This window comes from Pezoporus occidentalis, unplaced genomic scaffold (assembly GCF_034315485.1).
Source record: "Pezoporus occidentalis ecotype Australia unplaced genomic scaffold, CSIRO_AGI_Poc_V1 ctg108, whole genome shotgun sequence".
NCBI lineage: Eukaryota > Metazoa > Chordata > Aves > Psittaciformes > Psittacidae > Pezoporus > Pezoporus occidentalis.
This window is the reverse complement of record NW_026912865.1, coordinates 4,231,094-4,248,766: the sequence shown is the minus strand read 5'-3', so window position 1 is coordinate 4,248,766 and position 17,673 is coordinate 4,231,094. Positions and strand designations below refer to the sequence as shown.

The 17,673-nt window shown below is 49.0% G+C and overlaps 2 protein-coding genes across 2 annotated transcripts in view; one reads left to right on the top strand and one right to left on the bottom strand.

Annotated features, from left to right (window-relative positions):
- Positions 1 to 420: 420 nt before the first annotated feature.
- On the top strand, positions 421 to 4,647 carry PROX2 (prospero homeobox 2; the record flags this gene model as incomplete). Its single annotated transcript, XM_062622738.1, has 4 exons — positions 421 to 1,971; positions 2,481 to 2,585; positions 2,765 to 2,959; positions 3,057 to 4,647. Coding segments are annotated over 4 exons (2,037 nt in total), but the record flags the coding sequence as incomplete, so codon positions are not given.
- A 6,566-nt stretch (positions 4,648 to 11,213) lies between these two features.
- Positions 11,214 to 17,673, bottom strand: part of YLPM1 (YLP motif containing 1) — a 50,430-nt gene continuing 43,970 nt past the window's right edge. The window contains exon 18 of the mRNA XM_062624169.1: positions 11,214 to 11,596. Within this exon, the coding sequence (XP_062480153.1) occupies positions 11,546 to 11,596 (51 nt within the window). The 3' untranslated portion in view covers positions 11,214 to 11,545. The remainder of the gene's footprint in view (positions 11,597 to 17,673) is intronic.

The window sequence follows — 17,673 nt, the reverse complement described above, 5'->3', positions numbered from 1 at the left end:
TACCTGAGTCCACAGCCCAAAGGGGAGCTCCCACAGGTGCCTGCAGTGCAAATGCAGCTGGCAGCATGGGCAGTCTGCACTGCTGGGTACATCCAGGGCACAAACCATGTGAAGCGTACTCCAGGCACCAGGATTGCCTGGCTGGTAGGTGGGAGCTGTGACAGTGTCCAAGCTGTTGCTGCTGTCATGTGTCACCCAACAGCCTGCTCGTGGGTTTTGCAGTGCCCTGGTGAAATAGGCTTTGCAGGGGATCAGGGATGCCCTGGAAATCTGGGAGGAAAAAACTCTGGCCATGTGTCTAAACAGCTGTGGTGTAAGGTCCTGCCCACTGATGTTTCTTGCTCTTTCTCCAGCTCCATGGTGCTAGCAGGCTGAAACATCAGACACCTGGGGAAACTGCCTGTCTGTCACTGGAAATGATCCTCAACTAGCCGAGGATCAGCTCTGGTGAACTGGCAGGAAGAAGAGACAATGGATGGCAGGACTGGCCCTGAGCAGGAGAGAGACTGTGCTACTTCAGGGCACAGCCAGCAGCTGAAGTTGGAGCCCTGCTTCCAGAGTGACTCTCTCTTGCCTTCCCTCAGCACACCCCTGATATCGCAGCTTCTCAGCCACCCGATACTTGGCAGGAGCCTGGATCCCACCGTCCTTTTCCCCTCCTCTCAGGCAGTGACCCTGCCTCAGGAATACGAGTGTGGCGCATCTCCTGGAGAAGGAGCACAAACCCTGGCTTTCCCCAGGACCTGTGCGCCAGCTCCCATGCCCTGTGCCAGCGACAGGGACCAGCTCTCTGACCAGCACCTATGGGACCAGATCTCTGACCAGCACCTACAAGCCAAGCGGGCCAGGGTGGAGAGCATCATCCAAGGCATGAGCCTCCCACCAACCCCTCAGGCATTTGGCACTAGCCTCGAGGCAGCTTTTCAGCAGGAGAGGGAGAGTGGTAGTGAGCTGCCCTGGGAGAGCAAGAGGAAGCCAAGGGTGTCCCAGCAGGGTGCAGGGGCAGCCAAGCGAGTGGCCTCCTCGGGGGGCAGCGCCCATGCTGAGGGCTGCCAGCAGCTGAAGGAGCAGCTCTGCTTCTTGGAGCAGCAGCTGAGAAGGCTTCAGGAGAAGTTCTCCCAGGTCTGTGACTCTGCGGACACTGCCCAAACCCAGGAAGGTTCCAAGAAAGCGCATCCATTGCCTGGAAATCCTGGAGACAGACTGGACAAGGACAGTGCCACCGCCACCAGTGACCCATGCAAAGCGCCTCTTTGGAGGAGCATCCTGGAGGCGCAGGGGCCAGAGAAGGATGAGGACAGAGATGACACAGGTGGCCTGCCCTCTGCAGCAAGGGCTCTATCACAGGCACTGAAGAATGAACTGGCTGAGACAATGTCCCGGGTAGTGGACTCTGTTCTGCAGACTGCCTGGCCAAAGGCAGCCAGCCACTTACTGCAGCAGCACCGCAGACTCCCAGTGCCAGGGTCAGATGCCAGGAGAGAGCATTTTGCTCCTGCGAGATGCAGGAAGCCACTTGCTAAACCATCTCTCAGAAACATACCAGGCGCGCTGGGCTCACCCGAGGCTGAGGCCCCATCAGGAGCTCCAGCGAAGAGCCTGGGCTCACACACTGGCTCCTTCAGTTCAAAAGGGGTGAGAAAAAACCCTCGGGCTCCCAGCATGAGCTATCCACTGGGCTTGGCTGCCCCCATCCAGGACAGCCAGCTGCTGAGCCAGCTGCTGGGCTATGGCCAGCATGGCCTCTGGAGAAGCGGCTCTCATGGGAGCCCCTCTTCTCTGGAAAGGGGTCCTCTGGAGCCCCTCAACCTGCACTGGGGAACTGTCAAACTGAGGTCATCGGTCATGAGACGGCAGCAGCCCCTGAGCCCTGCTGGCATGGAGGGCCTGGCACTGCTGCCGGCTGGCAGGGATGGCCGTAGAGAGCTGCAGGCTGCGGTGGACAGGGCACCCTTCATCTCCACACATATATCCTTTGGGGGCAGCTGGAGAGGTCCCTGGGCTTGGGCATGCTCCCCTTGTCCTCCACACCCAGAGCTCAGCACAACCGCGGCTGGACTTCCTAGGGCCAGTGTCCCTGCTGCTCCATATTGGGGGCTAAAACAGGGTGGGCAGGAAAGGGGTCCTGAGCCATGAAGGGGCATCGCAGCTCCTTAGGGCTGGTTGGATGCTGTAGCATAGCTGAGTCAGGCGCTCCCAAACCTGCTCTTGGGCCATCCTGGTGGTCTCGTAATTTTATGCCAAGAGTCTCATGGAAAGATCTTCTCCCACCAGCCTGGGAAGAGCTGCTGGGAGTGGCAGCTTCCCCGGGGAGGCCGAAGGGAAAAAACAGTGGCTGCCCATCCAGGGATGAACCCCTTTCATCCTGCTGCCAGGCCTTGGGGAGGGATTATCATGGACACAAGGCACGTGTGTCCTCAGGGACATGCTGAGCTGGTCGGGCTGCTGCATGCAGGCTTTCCTTGACCCCAAGGCAGATGCAGGAGGCGCTGACCCCTGGCCACCTGAAGAAGGCCAAGCTGATGTTTTTCTTCACCCGCTACCCCAGCTCCAGTCTGCTGAAGACCTACTTCCTCGATGTGCAGGTAAAATGGATATGGAACTCAGTGGGGAGTGGCACTGTGGAGACCCCCATGTCACCCTCCCCTGGGGCAGGGCTGGGTTTGGGGCCAGGCCACTGGTATGTGACTGGACTTATGGGGGCTTATGGGTCAGGAGGCTCCAAGCTGGATTAATACCTGTCCTCTGGCTCTTCCCCTGGCAGTTCAGCCGCTGCATCACCTCCCAGCTCATCAAGTGGTTCAGCAACTTCCGTGAGTTTTACTACATCCAGGTGGAGAAGTCCGCCCGGCAGGCGCTGCTGGAGGGTGTTGTGGATGCTGGCACCCTCCAGGTCTCCCGGGACTCGGAGCTTTTCCGCACCCTCAACATGCACTATAACAAGGGGAATGACTTTGAGGTGAGGATGGGAGCCGGGGTAAGGCGTGGCAGGGCGGTGGGGCTTGCTGGCCAAGAGGGACCCGGTGGTGCTGTGGGTGATGCCCGTCTCACTGCAGGTGCCAGGGCGGTTCCTGGAGGTGGCCAGCCTGACGCTGCAGGAGTTCTTCAGTGCCGTCAAGGCGGGCAAGGATGCCGACCCCTCCTGGAAGAAACCCATTTACAAAATCATTTCCAAACTGGACAGCAACATCCCGGAAGGGTTCAAGGCTGTCAGATGCTCCCAGGAACTGCTCTGCAGCTGAGTCTCTGTGACACACAGCAGCCCTGGGTCCTGTGTGCAGCCATCATGTGCTAAGTACTTCATGGGTGCTCTGTTATTCTGAGTGTTTTCTCTCTGGCCTGGCAGACAGCTCCCTGGGTGAGCAGTGTCGCTTGCCTCGGGTGTTGGGATTTTATGCTGTGTGTTTTATTCCTGTGCTCAAAACTGGTAAGGTCTTGCCAGAGACCTCGGAGGGGAGGGACAGAGGTGAAGCGATGGAGTTAGAGCCTGGGAAATTACTTTCCTGTAGCTCTGCCCCTGCCCCTAGGCCAGCTGCCTTCCTTCTCTTGTCCAGAGGGCCACAGGTCAGGGCAAACAGCCTGTTTATGAAGCAGGCAGGTTTTATACTGGGCAAAGTTTTCTTGGCACAGCAGGCCAGTGGATGTGCTCAGTCCAACAGCATGCCTCAGTTTCTGTCCAGATACAGCACACCGGTGTCCAAAGAAAACAGCTGGTGAATTCTAGCATTTCAAGCACTTCGTGGGGATAGCTGACCCTGTCTGGGAGATGTAAAAACAGTGATGTTTGTTTTTGTAGCCAGCATGAACAACACTCCCCCTGCCTCCCTTGTGCTGTTTGGCAAGAGCCCCCCATGCAGCTGCATTCTGCAACCAAGCAGGTGAGCGTGTGCTGGTGGAAGCAGCCCAGGAGGGACCACTCACCATCAGTACTATCTGTGATGCTGGAGAAGAGCAGGGTGCACAACCAGCCCCCATCAGCCCATCACCTGAGAGGAGAGCATCATGTTAAACTCCACCTGCCTCCTCTTACACCATGCTTCTGCTGGCAAAATTGCCCCAAACATCTCGGCCCTGCAACCTGCCCTTGGTGAAAGAGGAGCACATCATTTGGGACCTCTCAGTCCCTGTGGGTTTTAACATAAGTTGGTGAGGAGCTGAGCCCTGAGGTCTGCAGCCCCACTGTGGTAGGGGTATAAACCTAAGGAGATTTCTTTTCCCTGTGACCAGGACTTGGTGACCCGTTTTCACCCGGATGGAGCATAACAGAACACTGTGTGTTGAGGGTTCTCTTGTCATGGGAGAAGTGGTGGTGAGGGGGAAAGTCTGTGAAGAGGAGGGAGGTACCGGGAGAGGCATGGTAGGAGGGCTCTGGGAGGGCAGTGATGCCTGTGTTCATTTCTTGAGGTTTGTATATTTTACAACCCTAAAACCAAATTTACTGGATCCATTTTAAAATAAAGAATTACTCCTTTGTATCTATACGGACCTCTGAAAACTTCTGCTCTGAAGCATTATGCTGGGAATTTCTTACCTTTCATTGTGAAAAGAATCACACTGCAGCTAAAGGGCTTACACCTTCTGCCACATCCCTGTGGAGCTGAGCAGCTCCCTCTAACCGATGGTCTGGTTTAAACCTAATGCCAGTGCCTCAGGGTCAGTCTGCTCCTTGTTGGGGGGATCAGGAAGGAGGGGTTGGAGGCTCATGAAGACACATCCCAAAGCCTACAGGTGAAAGACTCAAAGGTACAGCGTCTGAGCAGTGCTGCTGGTGGCATCATGAAGGACAGGATGGAGCTGTTCCTGAAGGCAAGAACTACCTCAGAGCTTAAGTAATGCATTGGGTAGGCAAAACTGATGCTGCTGGAAAAGGAAATGGTGGCCTGGCACAGAGAAGGGGTTAGTAAATTCTTTTGGTCATAGGTAAACAATTAGAGGACACAGATACAGGTTTAGTGAAGACATCCTGCTGGAACAAAACCCGGGAGGCAGTTTCTTGCTTCTTATATGTTTCTGCTAACATACAGGTTCGTGGGTGTCAGTAAAGTGGCAGGTGAGGGGCTGAGGGCAAAGCAATGTCCCACATCAGAGTGACGGGGTGACTGAGGTTGGAAGGGACCTTTGGAGGTCAGCTAGTCCAACGCCCTGCTCAAGCAGGGCCATCAAGAGCCGCTCGCCCAGGACCACGTCCAGATGGCTTCTGAGTATCTCCAAAGAGAGCGACTCCACAACCTGATCAATAGTGATGTTGAACTGGACTGTACCCGGTATTTGGAGCAATATTTTCACTCTAGTGTTTGCCACAAAACTACAAGGAAACAGGAACTGCAGAGCTCTGTTTTACGCTGGCTTTTTTTGTCATGACTGGCACTGTCAGGCCAGGCTGGATGAGGCCTTGAGCAACCTGGTCCAGTGGAGGGTGTCCCTGCCCATAGGATATATCCCTGCTGGATGTGACCCCCATCATAGCAGGGTGAGCTGAATCACAGCCCGACACTCCCACGAGGGCCTTGGAAAGCAGCAGCCTGGAAGAGAAGGAAGGGGGCGTTCAAATGGCCTTCCGTCCATCTAGGTCATAGGAGCACTGGTACAGAGAAGGCTGGGATGGGGGGAATGCTGGAGTTACTCTAGAGCCTGAAGCGTAATGGAAATAGGGTGTGAGTTCTTAAGAAATGAGGGTTTCGCTCATTGTGCTGTGCAGGGTATGGTTGTAATTTCATTTACATTCCAGCAGTGCCCAAGATGCAGCAGCTGGTTTTCAAACAAAGACTAATGGGTGCCTGTCACAGGGAGATTTCCACTGACAAAGTGTGTCTGCCGGCGGGGGGCTGGGGGAGAAGGGAGAGCCACTGCCCACGCAGTGACCCTCTGGCCTGGGTGGGCTCTTGCTTTACCATTTCCCACTAACGACCCGAGGAAACAATGGGGGTAGGCACTCACCTACTGCTGACTCAGCTTCCTCTTTAAAAGCATACATCCTTTCCTTCCCTCTATTCGCGTTTCTGTAATGCATGCAAAAATCCCACCCGTAACTGTCTCCTCCGGGAACGATTCCTCGGGGCTATCCTTTCACATTTCCAACCGCATTCATACCCCATCCACAGAAATGCAACCAGTGCACGCTTTGCTGCTGAACCGCAACAAAGCACTGAACAGCGCTGCCTGCAGGCTGCTGCTGTCCTGAACGGGGAGATGCAACCACACCAACTAAGCTGGCGAGGCTCCGAGAGCCCTTACGAGCTCACCTGTATTATTACTTCCCAAAAGAGCCCTTATGACTCGTGTACAGCTAATTAGACCTTGAAGTTACTAGTGAGTGTTCATCCCCTTTGCCAAAATAGCTCGGGGAGAAACTCTGACAAGCAATAAAACATAGAATCATAGAATAGTTAGGGTTGGAAAGGACCTTAAGATCATCTAGTTCCAACCCCCCTGCCGTGGGCAGGGACACTTTACGCTCTGGTTTCTCTTCCCTCCTGCTGGACTCGGATCTGTTTGCAGTGACTGAACCAGCCCTAGAAGATCCCAGCTCAAGGTGTTTTTAAAAGTCATCTTCCCTCAAATACACACCCATCTTGGACGTGTATTTGGCATCAGGGCAGCTCTCTCCAGCTAAGCACCCTCTGGTGAGCCCGTGTTCAAGTAACATTTGCTGACCCATTATATGCACTGGAAGGACTGATTACGCAGGTTACAGCAGACAACTACTACAGCTCCTGTGGCACAGATCCAGCACTGCTTTTCAGCCAGCCTGGAAGATGCCCTTCCTCTGACCACGCAGATCTGCAGACACAGCGCCACTCCAGGGGAAGCTGAAGCGAGGCACAGGGAGACTGCAGGTTAGCCTCAAGGATAAAGCTCCGTGCGGGCCCCCAGGACAGACTGGTAGGTCTAGCTCAGAGCAAAAGCTTTTTCTTCTTGCATACCACGAAATTTCATATAAGCATGATGGATGGCGCAGGGGATGGAAACTGGGGAGCGGGGCTCTGCCAGCTTCAAAGCTGCAGCTGGTTGAGCTGCTCTTCCCTTGACTTCAGCAATAAAAAGCTGTTTTGATGAGACAGTGGCAAAGAGCCCCACAGACAGGGCTGCACTCTCCCCTTCTGAGGTGCCCCAGCTGACCAGCCTGCTCGCGGCAGCTCAGGTGCAACCACTAAAGGTTGGATGCAGAGACGAGCAGGGTGGAGAATCATGGAATCAACTAGGTTGGGAAAGATATTTAAGATCAAGCCCGGCAATTACCCTAGGACTGCCAAAGCCACCACTAAACCATGTCACTGAGGGCCTTGTCTGCATGGATTCTGAACACTCTCAGGGACAGTGGTTCCACCACTTCCCCAGGCAGCCTGTTCCAATGCATGATCACCCTCTCAGTGAAGAAATTTTTCCCAACATCCAGTCTAAACCTCCCATGGCGCAGCTTGAGGCTGTTACCTATTGTCCTATCGCTTGTTATTTGGGAGATCAGCCACCTCCTGGCTCCATCCTGTTTCAGGTACTTGCAGAGAGCAATAAGGTCCCCCCCTGAGCCTCCTCTTCTCCAGACTGAACAACCCCAGTTCCCTCAGCCTCAGAAGACTTGTGCTCCAGGCCCTTCATCAGCTTTGTTGCTGACAGAAGGGAGATGTCTCACTGGGAGCTATGACCACACAGGGTAAGCACAAGTGGGCACCATGACAGGGAGACCATCGTGTAGCCCAGGGGCTTTTGAGGGAGATAGTTACTCTAAGCAAGGGTGCACAAAGGAGGCAGATGATAGTCAGCCTCTGCTGGAAAGTGAGTGCAGACTCGCCTCCACCACCCAAACCCATCAGCTTGGGTGGGGACAATGATGTTCATCTTGGAGGGGAGGCAGCTTTGGTGGGAGATGGGAGAGGCAGGCTGCCAGAGAACAAGCACATGTGTCTGTGCACAGGCAAATATCAAACAAGTAAATCTGTTTTTGAAAGGGGTCTGATCTGGAACATTTGAGAATGGCTGTTCAAGTAATGCCAGTGAGAGCTGCGCTGTCAACCTCAAGGGCAGGCAGATTTAGGTCAACCCTTAACACATGTGAGGATATGGTCCATATTTATACAATTCCTTCTCAGCTAACTGCCCAGGCTGCTGAGCAGCAGGTGAAGGCCCATGTCATTAAGTCCCTTGTCATGAACAACTCTTTTATTGGTAACATACAAACATTCCAAAGACCTAACATTTGAGATATTTTGTATTTCCTCCTTTTGAGATGACTTTCAGCATTGTTACAGTAAGCAATCACACCTGTCATCAGCCTCTGCACTACATAGATCATAAATAGCCTTTCCAAAACTAGTAATTATTTTTTTTTTTAGCATAAGCTTTTGGTTAAAAGCTCTTAGGGTAATTTGTATTTTGAGCATTAGGATCAAGCACCATTCTTGGTTTTGCTATTCCAATAAAATGGGCACTACAGACATTTTTTGTGGCTATTTCCCATTACCTACTAGGCAACTCTTAATGATACAGCATTAAGTCCAATTGGCATGAGGCACATGGCAGGTTCCCTGCTGGTGTTTATTGCTCAGGCTTTTATTGTTTTCTCCCCTGTTGTTCTACTGGATCAACAAGGGTTGCTCTTAAAAATGCCAGCTTGTACCCAGCAGAACCAATCTTTTTGTCTTATGGCAATCATGGAAAATATGCAGCTAAAAGCAAGTGGTGAAGTGAAAAGCTGGGCGTACAGAAAACACAAGATAGAGGAAAAAACCTGAAAGTTCAAGTAAAATATTTTACTGGATTTCCCAAAGCACATATGTGTCATCCGTAACTTTACACAAAAAACAGAAATCGTAAAAAAATACTTTGTATTATTTTAAAAACTCTAAGTGAAATACCTGACATGTATGTATATATACATATCGATACATCTCTACATAAAACCCATCCTCATTTGGTTCTCGGAGAGCACGCACAGAATGTCCATCAGCTTAAGGAATTATTTCCCATTTCTAATTTCCAGGCCGGAGACTAAGAAACAGTACAAATAAGGTTGACTTTTGAAAACACCATGAATCCATGCTCAAGGGAAAAGTTAGGCCAGTCCTACCTATCCCTGCATCTACTGAGTGTCCATGATTGGCTGCGCAACCTGTGTCAAATAAAAACAATTACAAAGGCTGTTTTCAAATAACACATCTTAGGAAGAGCAGCTAGCTACAAAAAGACAATGTTTAGAAACAGTATTTGTAAGAGCCACAGTGCTCTCCTCTCTGGAGCAATCATTACAAAGCAGAGTATCATCTACCTATGCTTAGAAATGCTCCGGGCTGCAGCTGTGAGCACTGTGCCAAGCAGCAGAAAGCTGTATCTTCCCAGCTCTGACAGCTGGCAAGCCAGAGACTTCTTAGTTTCTTTTGTGGAGGGCCATGCCCACAGCATGGCATTTCCAAGTGAGCACAGAACAGCGGGGGCTTCTTACTTAGCAGTGCACTCTTCAAGTGACTTCTGTGCAGAGCACAAGCCCCTGTGCAGCGCCCAGAGCCCCCGCTGCTGTTGGAGCTTAGGTACAGCTCTTCACTATGTTTCATTTCGTCATGCTGTGATGTCAAACAGACCATTTATTCTGCAGCCACTTCTCATCCCTGAGCTTCAAAGCATTCTCATCTTTGTTTCTGACCAGATTTTTAATGAGCAATGCTACCCCAAAGACCTGAGCAATCTTTGCAGGAACTGGCAGCACCTGGAACTTGGAAACACGGTCCCTGTAACAGCCTAGTCAGTGAAGGTCTCCGTATCCATGACACATGATCATGGCTTCCCAAGGCTGTAACGCGCCAAGCAAAGCCAAGGCAGGAAACAAAATCCTTGCAACCCTTCAGCTTACTCATAAAGATGACTGTATTTAATTTTTTAGAAGTAATTATTTTTGGACCAGTGGTTTTTGAGCAGCTACTGCAGGGAAGACTGCAATGGCACAAAGCATCTGTTTGGTGCCAAACACATTGCTGCTGTGTGAACTCTTGAGCAGCTGACACAAGACTCAAGTCCTTTCTCTCGAGTTGTTGCAAGCTGGTTTCCATACAACTGCACTGCGTACAAAAAGATAGCAAATTCTTTCCTTTACTCACTCAGGAAGACCAGTAGCCACCCTTTAGGCCAACAGCCTACGGTCTGTCTGCATCAACACACTCATACTGAAGCCCACCTTTTCCTCACAGTATTGATTTACTCAGACCACCAGAACACCACCATTTGCCCCCAGATTTACTGGTTATGCAAAAGCAAGTTTAGCTTTTGACTGCATCATAAACCACAGGACAACATTTATGTGGGAATACCCTAACTTCAATTCCCAAGATCTCTTTCTTAACAAACAATAAATATTAAGGCCTCAGTTAGCCAGTGGACTGGCAGTTACCACTCAAAGATCTCACCTCTCAGTACTACTGTATGGCCTGTTATGTCAGCCACAGCCAACCATCAGCCTCAGAGCCATCCAGCTGTTCTTTCTGCGGAAGTTGTTCTCTGGGAATTAGTGCAATTGCAGCAGCAATCCTTTGCAGAGCAGCTCCTCTCTTTGCAAACGATGCCGGGAAGCGTGCAGGTGTTCCCCAGGAGCACAGCACTGGCATCGCCCAAAAGCAGCATGTAATGTCCCGAAAGTCCCTTCAGAAAAGTTTACGGGCCCTTGCATAGTCCCTGCGGGATGCTCCAGTGATCCGAGGATCTTGCTAGCTCAGCAGTTTGCAAAACTCAGTTCACTGTCTCACAATGCTTCTCCTGAAAGCCTTCTGGTGCTAGTTTTATTGTCTTTATTCAGTATAATACTGAATGGCCATGTGTTTGCAAGCATTCAGTGGCTTTTCCACTGGGTATAAACCATAGAGTTAAAAGCCCCAGGCCCAGAACACAACAATGCACACTGGAAGCTAAAGTTGAGAAAGGATTCTCAAACATAACAAGAGAGCTGGGGGAAGACGAGGGCAGAGAAGCTAGATAAATGCAAAGTACTGTAGATATAACTGATAGCATGCAGGTGTAAAACAGAAACCCATAGAAATAATGGAGTAATGATAAGGCATGGTGTTACCAAAGAAAAATACATAATCAGGGCCTACATGTGAAAGATCTACATACAACAGCCCTAAATCCTGGTACAAATAAAGGAGCACTAAGATTAATAGGGATGAAGGTTTTACACAGATTCCTTTCCAATGTGTATTTTCTTCATAAGCCATTTAAACAGAACTCCCTGCCGTAAGAACTCATTTCTGCACTCTTAAGACTTAGCACACAGCATACATATGACCATAGCACTGCTTTGGACATTGACCATGACCCAGCATATGAATCCGTACCATAGACAGTTAAAAATGACATGTGATTTGTCCACCATCCCAAATTAAGTGTAGTATCCCCCTAGCCCACCTGCAAAATGGAACAGGACTGACTCCTGAGGGCAAACCACTAGATAAAAATCAAGTTAATTAGTCTACGAGAAGTCATAAGGTGATTTCTGAGAAACATCACTGAAGACATGCATCTTTGTGCCATTCCCTCTCTGGTAACAGGGCTTATCTGCTTCACATTAACTGTCCAGAGCTTGGCTCAGACGCATCCCGGGTGCAGGACGGAATCCCTGTGTGTATAAGGTTCAAGGGCAATATGTCAGAGATGCTGCTGGAGGTAGGCTGCTGCTTCCAAAAGCAAAACCGCTCTTAAAATAAACCAAACCCTGTGACAATGACATCACAAAGAAAACACCCCAGCTGAACAACAAAACCCCAGTTGGTAACAGTGTAAGTCAAAAAATGGTACCTAATTGCTACTGAACATCTTTTCCCCAAGATCACCTGTCGTGGTTTAAACCCAGTCAGGTAATTCGTTCGCTCACTTCCCCCCCTTTCTTGCCCTCCCCCTGCTCTCGGAGGGACGGAGAGGAGAATCAAAAAGAATGCAACTCCCACGGGTTGAGATAAGAACAGTTTAGTAACTAAGGTATAACACAAATCACTACTGCTACCACCAACGATAATAATGATAAAGGAAATAACAAGGGAAGAGAATACATCATCTCACCACCAGCCGACCGATAACTCGCCCCCCAGGCCCAACCAAGCTCCGACCGATACCCCCTCCAACCCTGCAGTCTCCCAGCCCTTCCGGCTCACTCCCAGTCACATCCTGGGCATGACGTGCTGTGGTATGGAATACCTCTTTGGCTAACTTGGGTCAGGTGTCCTGTCTCTGCTTCCTCCTGGCTCCCCCTCCTCCCTGGCAGAGCATGAGGCTCACAAAGTCCTTGGCCAAACCAAAACATCGCTTGTTATCAGCTCTGTTCCCGAGCTGAAAGTCAAAACACTGCACTGCACCAGCTACCAAGAAGGGGAAAAATGACTGCTACTGCTGAACCCAGGACATTATCCACCCCTTATTCCATACCATTCACGTCATGCTCAGATCCCACATTTTCAATATACCATCACTCTTATCTCAGTGCACTCTTATCTTAGTGCATGGACCAGTCCCTATAAAGCTGCTGAGTCCATCTGGTCCATGATGTCAGGCTCCATCTCTTGTAACAGTCTTCCAGAGCAGGAGAGACTGCGTGCAGTGTTCACACTCGTGAATAACCTGGGCAATAGTGTCCATTGCTAAGTCCACCCCTCGATCATGAGTCCATATCTATGTTGCATCTTTGCTCTGATGGCCTGAAGTGCCATGGGCCCACCAGGCTTAAAATAATTCACTGTCCCCTTAAGCAGTTTCTGCAGCTTGTTGCTGGGGACTCCATACAGCTGCCTTCCATCTCCAATGCTTCCAAAGCACTGGAGGGGCCCAGTGGACTAGATACTTGCCCATACTGTCCCACACACCCTGCCACTCCTGGCTGTCCAGCCTTGGGGAAAACCTTTTGGTCCCCTTATATCCTCGTCTAACCCCAGACAAGACCCAAACCTGACTCTGCTTAACTTTTGAGATCAGACAAAATGGTTGTGGGTAGAACACAGTCTGTGTGTGTGCCAACATGCTGATCCCCATCACAATCAGCAGGCAGGTACCAAGGACACCCAAAGGCCATTCAAAACCTTCAGAACTCTCAACTGATGCTGCTGTACTTGTCACTGGGGCTGGTGTAGCTGCTGTACTTGTCACTGGGGCTCGTGCAGCTGCTGTGCTTGCCGGCTCTGCCACCACCAGCTTCTCTTTTCCTGAGTCCAGATCTTCCTCCTCTGCCTTGCTGGGAAATGCTGCGTGGTCTCCGGCATCCTCCTGGGGCTCGGCGGGCGGCTTCCGGGGAATGCTCTCGGCCGTCGCGGGGCTGGGCTCGGCCGCGGGGCTCGGCTCCTCCGCCGCCTTTCCCCGCTGCTCGGCAGCCGCTTCCTTCTGCTCCTCGACCGCCCAGACCTCCTCCACCGGCAGCCGTCCCCTCGCGGCCTCCGGCCCCGCTCCCGCCGCCGCTTGGTCCCCGGGGCCGCTCTCCCGGGCCGGTTCAGCAGCCGCCGGCTCCCGGGGCCGCTCCCCCTCGGCTGCAGCCTCACGAAGATGGAGAGTAGGGTGAGGGCCAGGACGGTGAAGAGCAGCCGGACGGCCAGGTACAAGTCCACGGCCACGTCCGTCCCGCCCTGCTGCTGGAGCCCGCCCGTATTACAAGCCATTGCCATAAAGCACAGTGAGACAAGAACCTTAGCCCAGGCCCCACACTTGATAAACACTATCACAGCAAATACCGGCTCTACGTAAGTTACAACATTCTGAAGCTGTGAGATCAAGCGAAACAACTCTGAGAGCCAATAAATCAGCATTGTGACGAGTGACTATTAATCTGGTCAGATCTGTCGTTATCTCAACCCTTCGTGCCCCACGTTGGGCGCCAAAAAGAACTGTCGTGGTTTAAACCCAGTCAGGTAATTCGTTCGCTCACTTCCCCCCCTTTCTTGCCCTCCCCCTGCTCTCGGAGGGACGGAGAGGAGAATCAAAAAGAATGCAACTCCCACGGGTTGAGATAAGAACAGTTTAGTAACTAAGGTATAACACAAATCACTACTGCTACCACCAATGATAATAATGATAAAGGAAATAACAAGGGAAGAGAATACATCATCTCACCACCAGCCGACCGATAACTCGCCCCCCAGGCCCAACCAAGCTCCGACCGATACCCCCTCCAACCCTGCAGTCTCCCAGCCCTTCCGGCTCACTCCCAGTCACATCCTGGGCATGACGTGCTGTGGTATGGAATACCTCTTTGGCTAACTTGGGTCAGGTGTCCTGTCTCTGCTTCCTCCTGGCTCCCCCTCCTCCCTGGCAGAGCATGAGGCTCACAAAGTCCTTGGCCAAACCAAAACATCGCTTGTTATCAGCTCTGTTCCCGAGCTGAAAGTCAAAACACTGCACTGCACCAGCTACCAAGAAGGGGAAAAATGACTGCTACTGCTGAACCCAGGACATCACCAAAAGCAGCATTTTAAATATTGTCCTGTTTTCAAAACCTTTGTCTTATCACAGTTAGAAAGTCAGAAAAAAAATTAGAATAACCTGACAGTGAAAGCTGAATTCCAATTCTTACTTTTTCACATGCATTTCTACCTTTTTAGAGTTTCCAAAATTTCCTAGAACACTGTCCAGTCTTGATTCTGCTGCCAATTTATATCCTGTTTGCCAGGGAAGATGCTGACTGGGTGTGTATTTGTAAAATCTTTTACTAACATTAATGAATTTAAACTCAGTGCCATTTCAGCGCCATTCATCCCAGAGGTTTTCCTTCTCCACAGCTCGTGTATCAAAGGTAGGGAACAACAAGACCAGTAATACTGAAAAATAAAAGCAACCTACATATGGCAGAAGGTTAATGTCTCTACAACACACAGACTTGATCTGTGCATTCTGCTGTCCTGAACTCTGTACTCACCAGGTCTATATAACTTGACACAAACAGAGAGGAAAAGAAACAATCACAGCAAAGACTGTAACCTGAAAAATCGCAGTGCAGAAGGCTCTGGAGGCCACATAACAGGTCTTAAATCCCTGCTGGGCTGGACTAATCCAGCTGGAGAACTCAATGTAAAGGAAATTGATTTCAGCATTGCACATTTATTTAAGTTTTATATAACATATATATGAGGTGCATTACACATTTATTTGTGACCTGCGCTAGAAAATGCAGAAAAAAAAGATGCCCATTTAGGTTAATTATCACAAGGAGAGAGAGGAGTACATTATTTGTCTCTCCTGTATACCAAGGCTAACAAGTAGCTTCCACTCTTGATGCCAGTTCCCTCATCTTGATGCATGTAGCCAAGGATAAATCAAGCTAAAAGGAAAAGCCACAATATTCCTGAAAAAAAGAAAATCAATGTGTGCTACGAGAGAAGCTATATGTCTTTATCTTAGAAAGGTAAATCTCCTAATCTGGAAGAACCAATATACTGAAGTCTCAACTGATATCAAACTGCTGCAGAAAGAGTATGTTCCAAGGCAATGACACTTGAAATCAATCCCTGTGTGAATAAAAACACCCAGATAAAGAACATACACCAATAACACTCCTGCAAAAAATGTAGTGACCTCACCACCAACCCAGGACGTATTGTAAGTAATGTGTCTTTTTGAAGTCCTGTTTCACTAGGCATGATAAAAAACTGTCCATGAACAAGAACACAGCTTCCATATTTCCTATTTACAGAACTTAGCACCAAAAAGGTCAGACAAAGAGAAGAAATGTCTGAGTGGAGAGAAATTTTGCAATACTCCTTGAGAAAGACAATATCTATGAGATTGCTCAGCTGTAACAGACACTGTCGAGGAACTTGTCTCCAAAACTCTGACTGCACCAGATGCTGCTGCATCAGAGTATGTGGTGGAAAACAGCTCTTGAGAATTCTCTGGAGAACCATGGCTTTTCAAATTAAATTCAAGACTATGATTTAAATACAGAATCCAAGAAACTCTCAAAGCAGAGTGCAAAGTGACAACATGATACAGTCAGCACTTTGGCGCTCAGCAAAACATAAAATGTGCCAGTCAACTTCTAGACAGTCCTTTTCTTCAACATAGCAGCACATTGCAAGTCTAGCTTAGGAACAAGAGAAGGATGTAAAACCACAGGATTGAGACAATCTCCTACAAACCAGTACTGGACGCAAGTGACAAAAAAGGAGGAGACGGAGAAATACTTATCAGTGAAGGTCATGGGTTTCATCAGTTCCTCAAACTGACCCAAAGCCACACAGTCACTTCTGGTTTTACTGAGGTAAATATAGCTTTTTAGTCAGATTTTTATGCTGCACCAAGTTCATCGTCAAGTAGCTGGTACAGTTGTGCACTGTTAGCTTACTACTAGCAATGCAGCATACTCACCATGTTAGTGTCTCTCCACAACAGATTCGTAGACAAATTGCCTAAAGGGTATTTGAATATTCTTCTCAAGCAACATCTGGAACGTACGTACTGCAATGGGGCTATAACAGACAGACTTCTAAGTACAAATGAGGAAGTTTATACCCAAGTTTATGTTAGGGCCATCTCTTCAGCATTACAGCAGATTCTTTCTGCCTTCTGGGAGAAGGGAAAGGAGATACCAATCATTATATTCCTAACAAAGGAATATGTAGATTGTAAACACCTTGAAAATGGCATTCACATTCCTCCTTAACTATGAAATATCTACCGCAAAATGTGCAGTAATCATATCATACATTGCGCAAACCTGTTCAAACCATTCCCATTAGAGCTTGAAGTACGTTTCTTTGTGAGAGCATCTCTGATCAAGCTGAAGTTCTGAGATTTCTTAGCCAGAGTGAAGTTAGTGGGTTATTCTATCAGAAGTATCTTTAGTGCTTTGGTTTGGGTATTATGTTTCTTCATTCCAAGAGGAAAAGGCAAGATATTCAATAAGAAACCATGGAAGGTTTCAGAAGAATTATTTCTTGCTGTAATATATTTAAAGACTCTACAATCCAAAAGCAGCTACTATCACCTTAAATCCCATTTTCCATTAGACGTCAGCAGTTGTCAAGCTTTTTAGCAGGATATAAAAAGACCGTTTAATTTTGATGCCCCTCCTTAAGGCAGAAGATCTGGATTGGTATTTATGCAGCATGTAAGTGCAATGGGGCACAAAACCTTGACTGTGGGCCGCAAGTGATACACTACACAGTAATGCAATGCTGATCCATGGAAAATTTTTCCACAGAAAAGTGGGCACACTTTCTTTCACAAAGTAGAAGTTAATGGTTTAAAACTGTACCAGGCAACATGAAACTAAAAGAAAAAATAATAAAAATTAATTACAGTGGAAACAATTTCAAGCTTTTTTCTCCAGTACGATCCGAAGTGAAATCAAAACTTTAGTGCTATATGGTTGTCATTACCTGAAAAATCTTGATTTCTGTGCCACTCTAATTGAAGAACACAATGAGATCTGCTATTGGACAAGTTAATCTGTCCACACCTTCTTCAAAGAAAAGAATTTGGCAACTTCAGCTCAAAGGAAATGGAAAATCAAAGCCTCAAAGAATAGCAGTGAATACTCATTGTTTACACAAGAGTTCTGAGCACCCACAGATGAATAAGTTGAAACAGTGTAGGTGTCTGCTGGTAAAGCTGTGTTTTCTGTGATTCAAACAATAATACAGTATTCTCCAAAAACAGAAGCTACATGTTGAAAGGCCAGTACCTGGATCAGCAAGAGTGATCAAAGGCAAGTTTTACTAT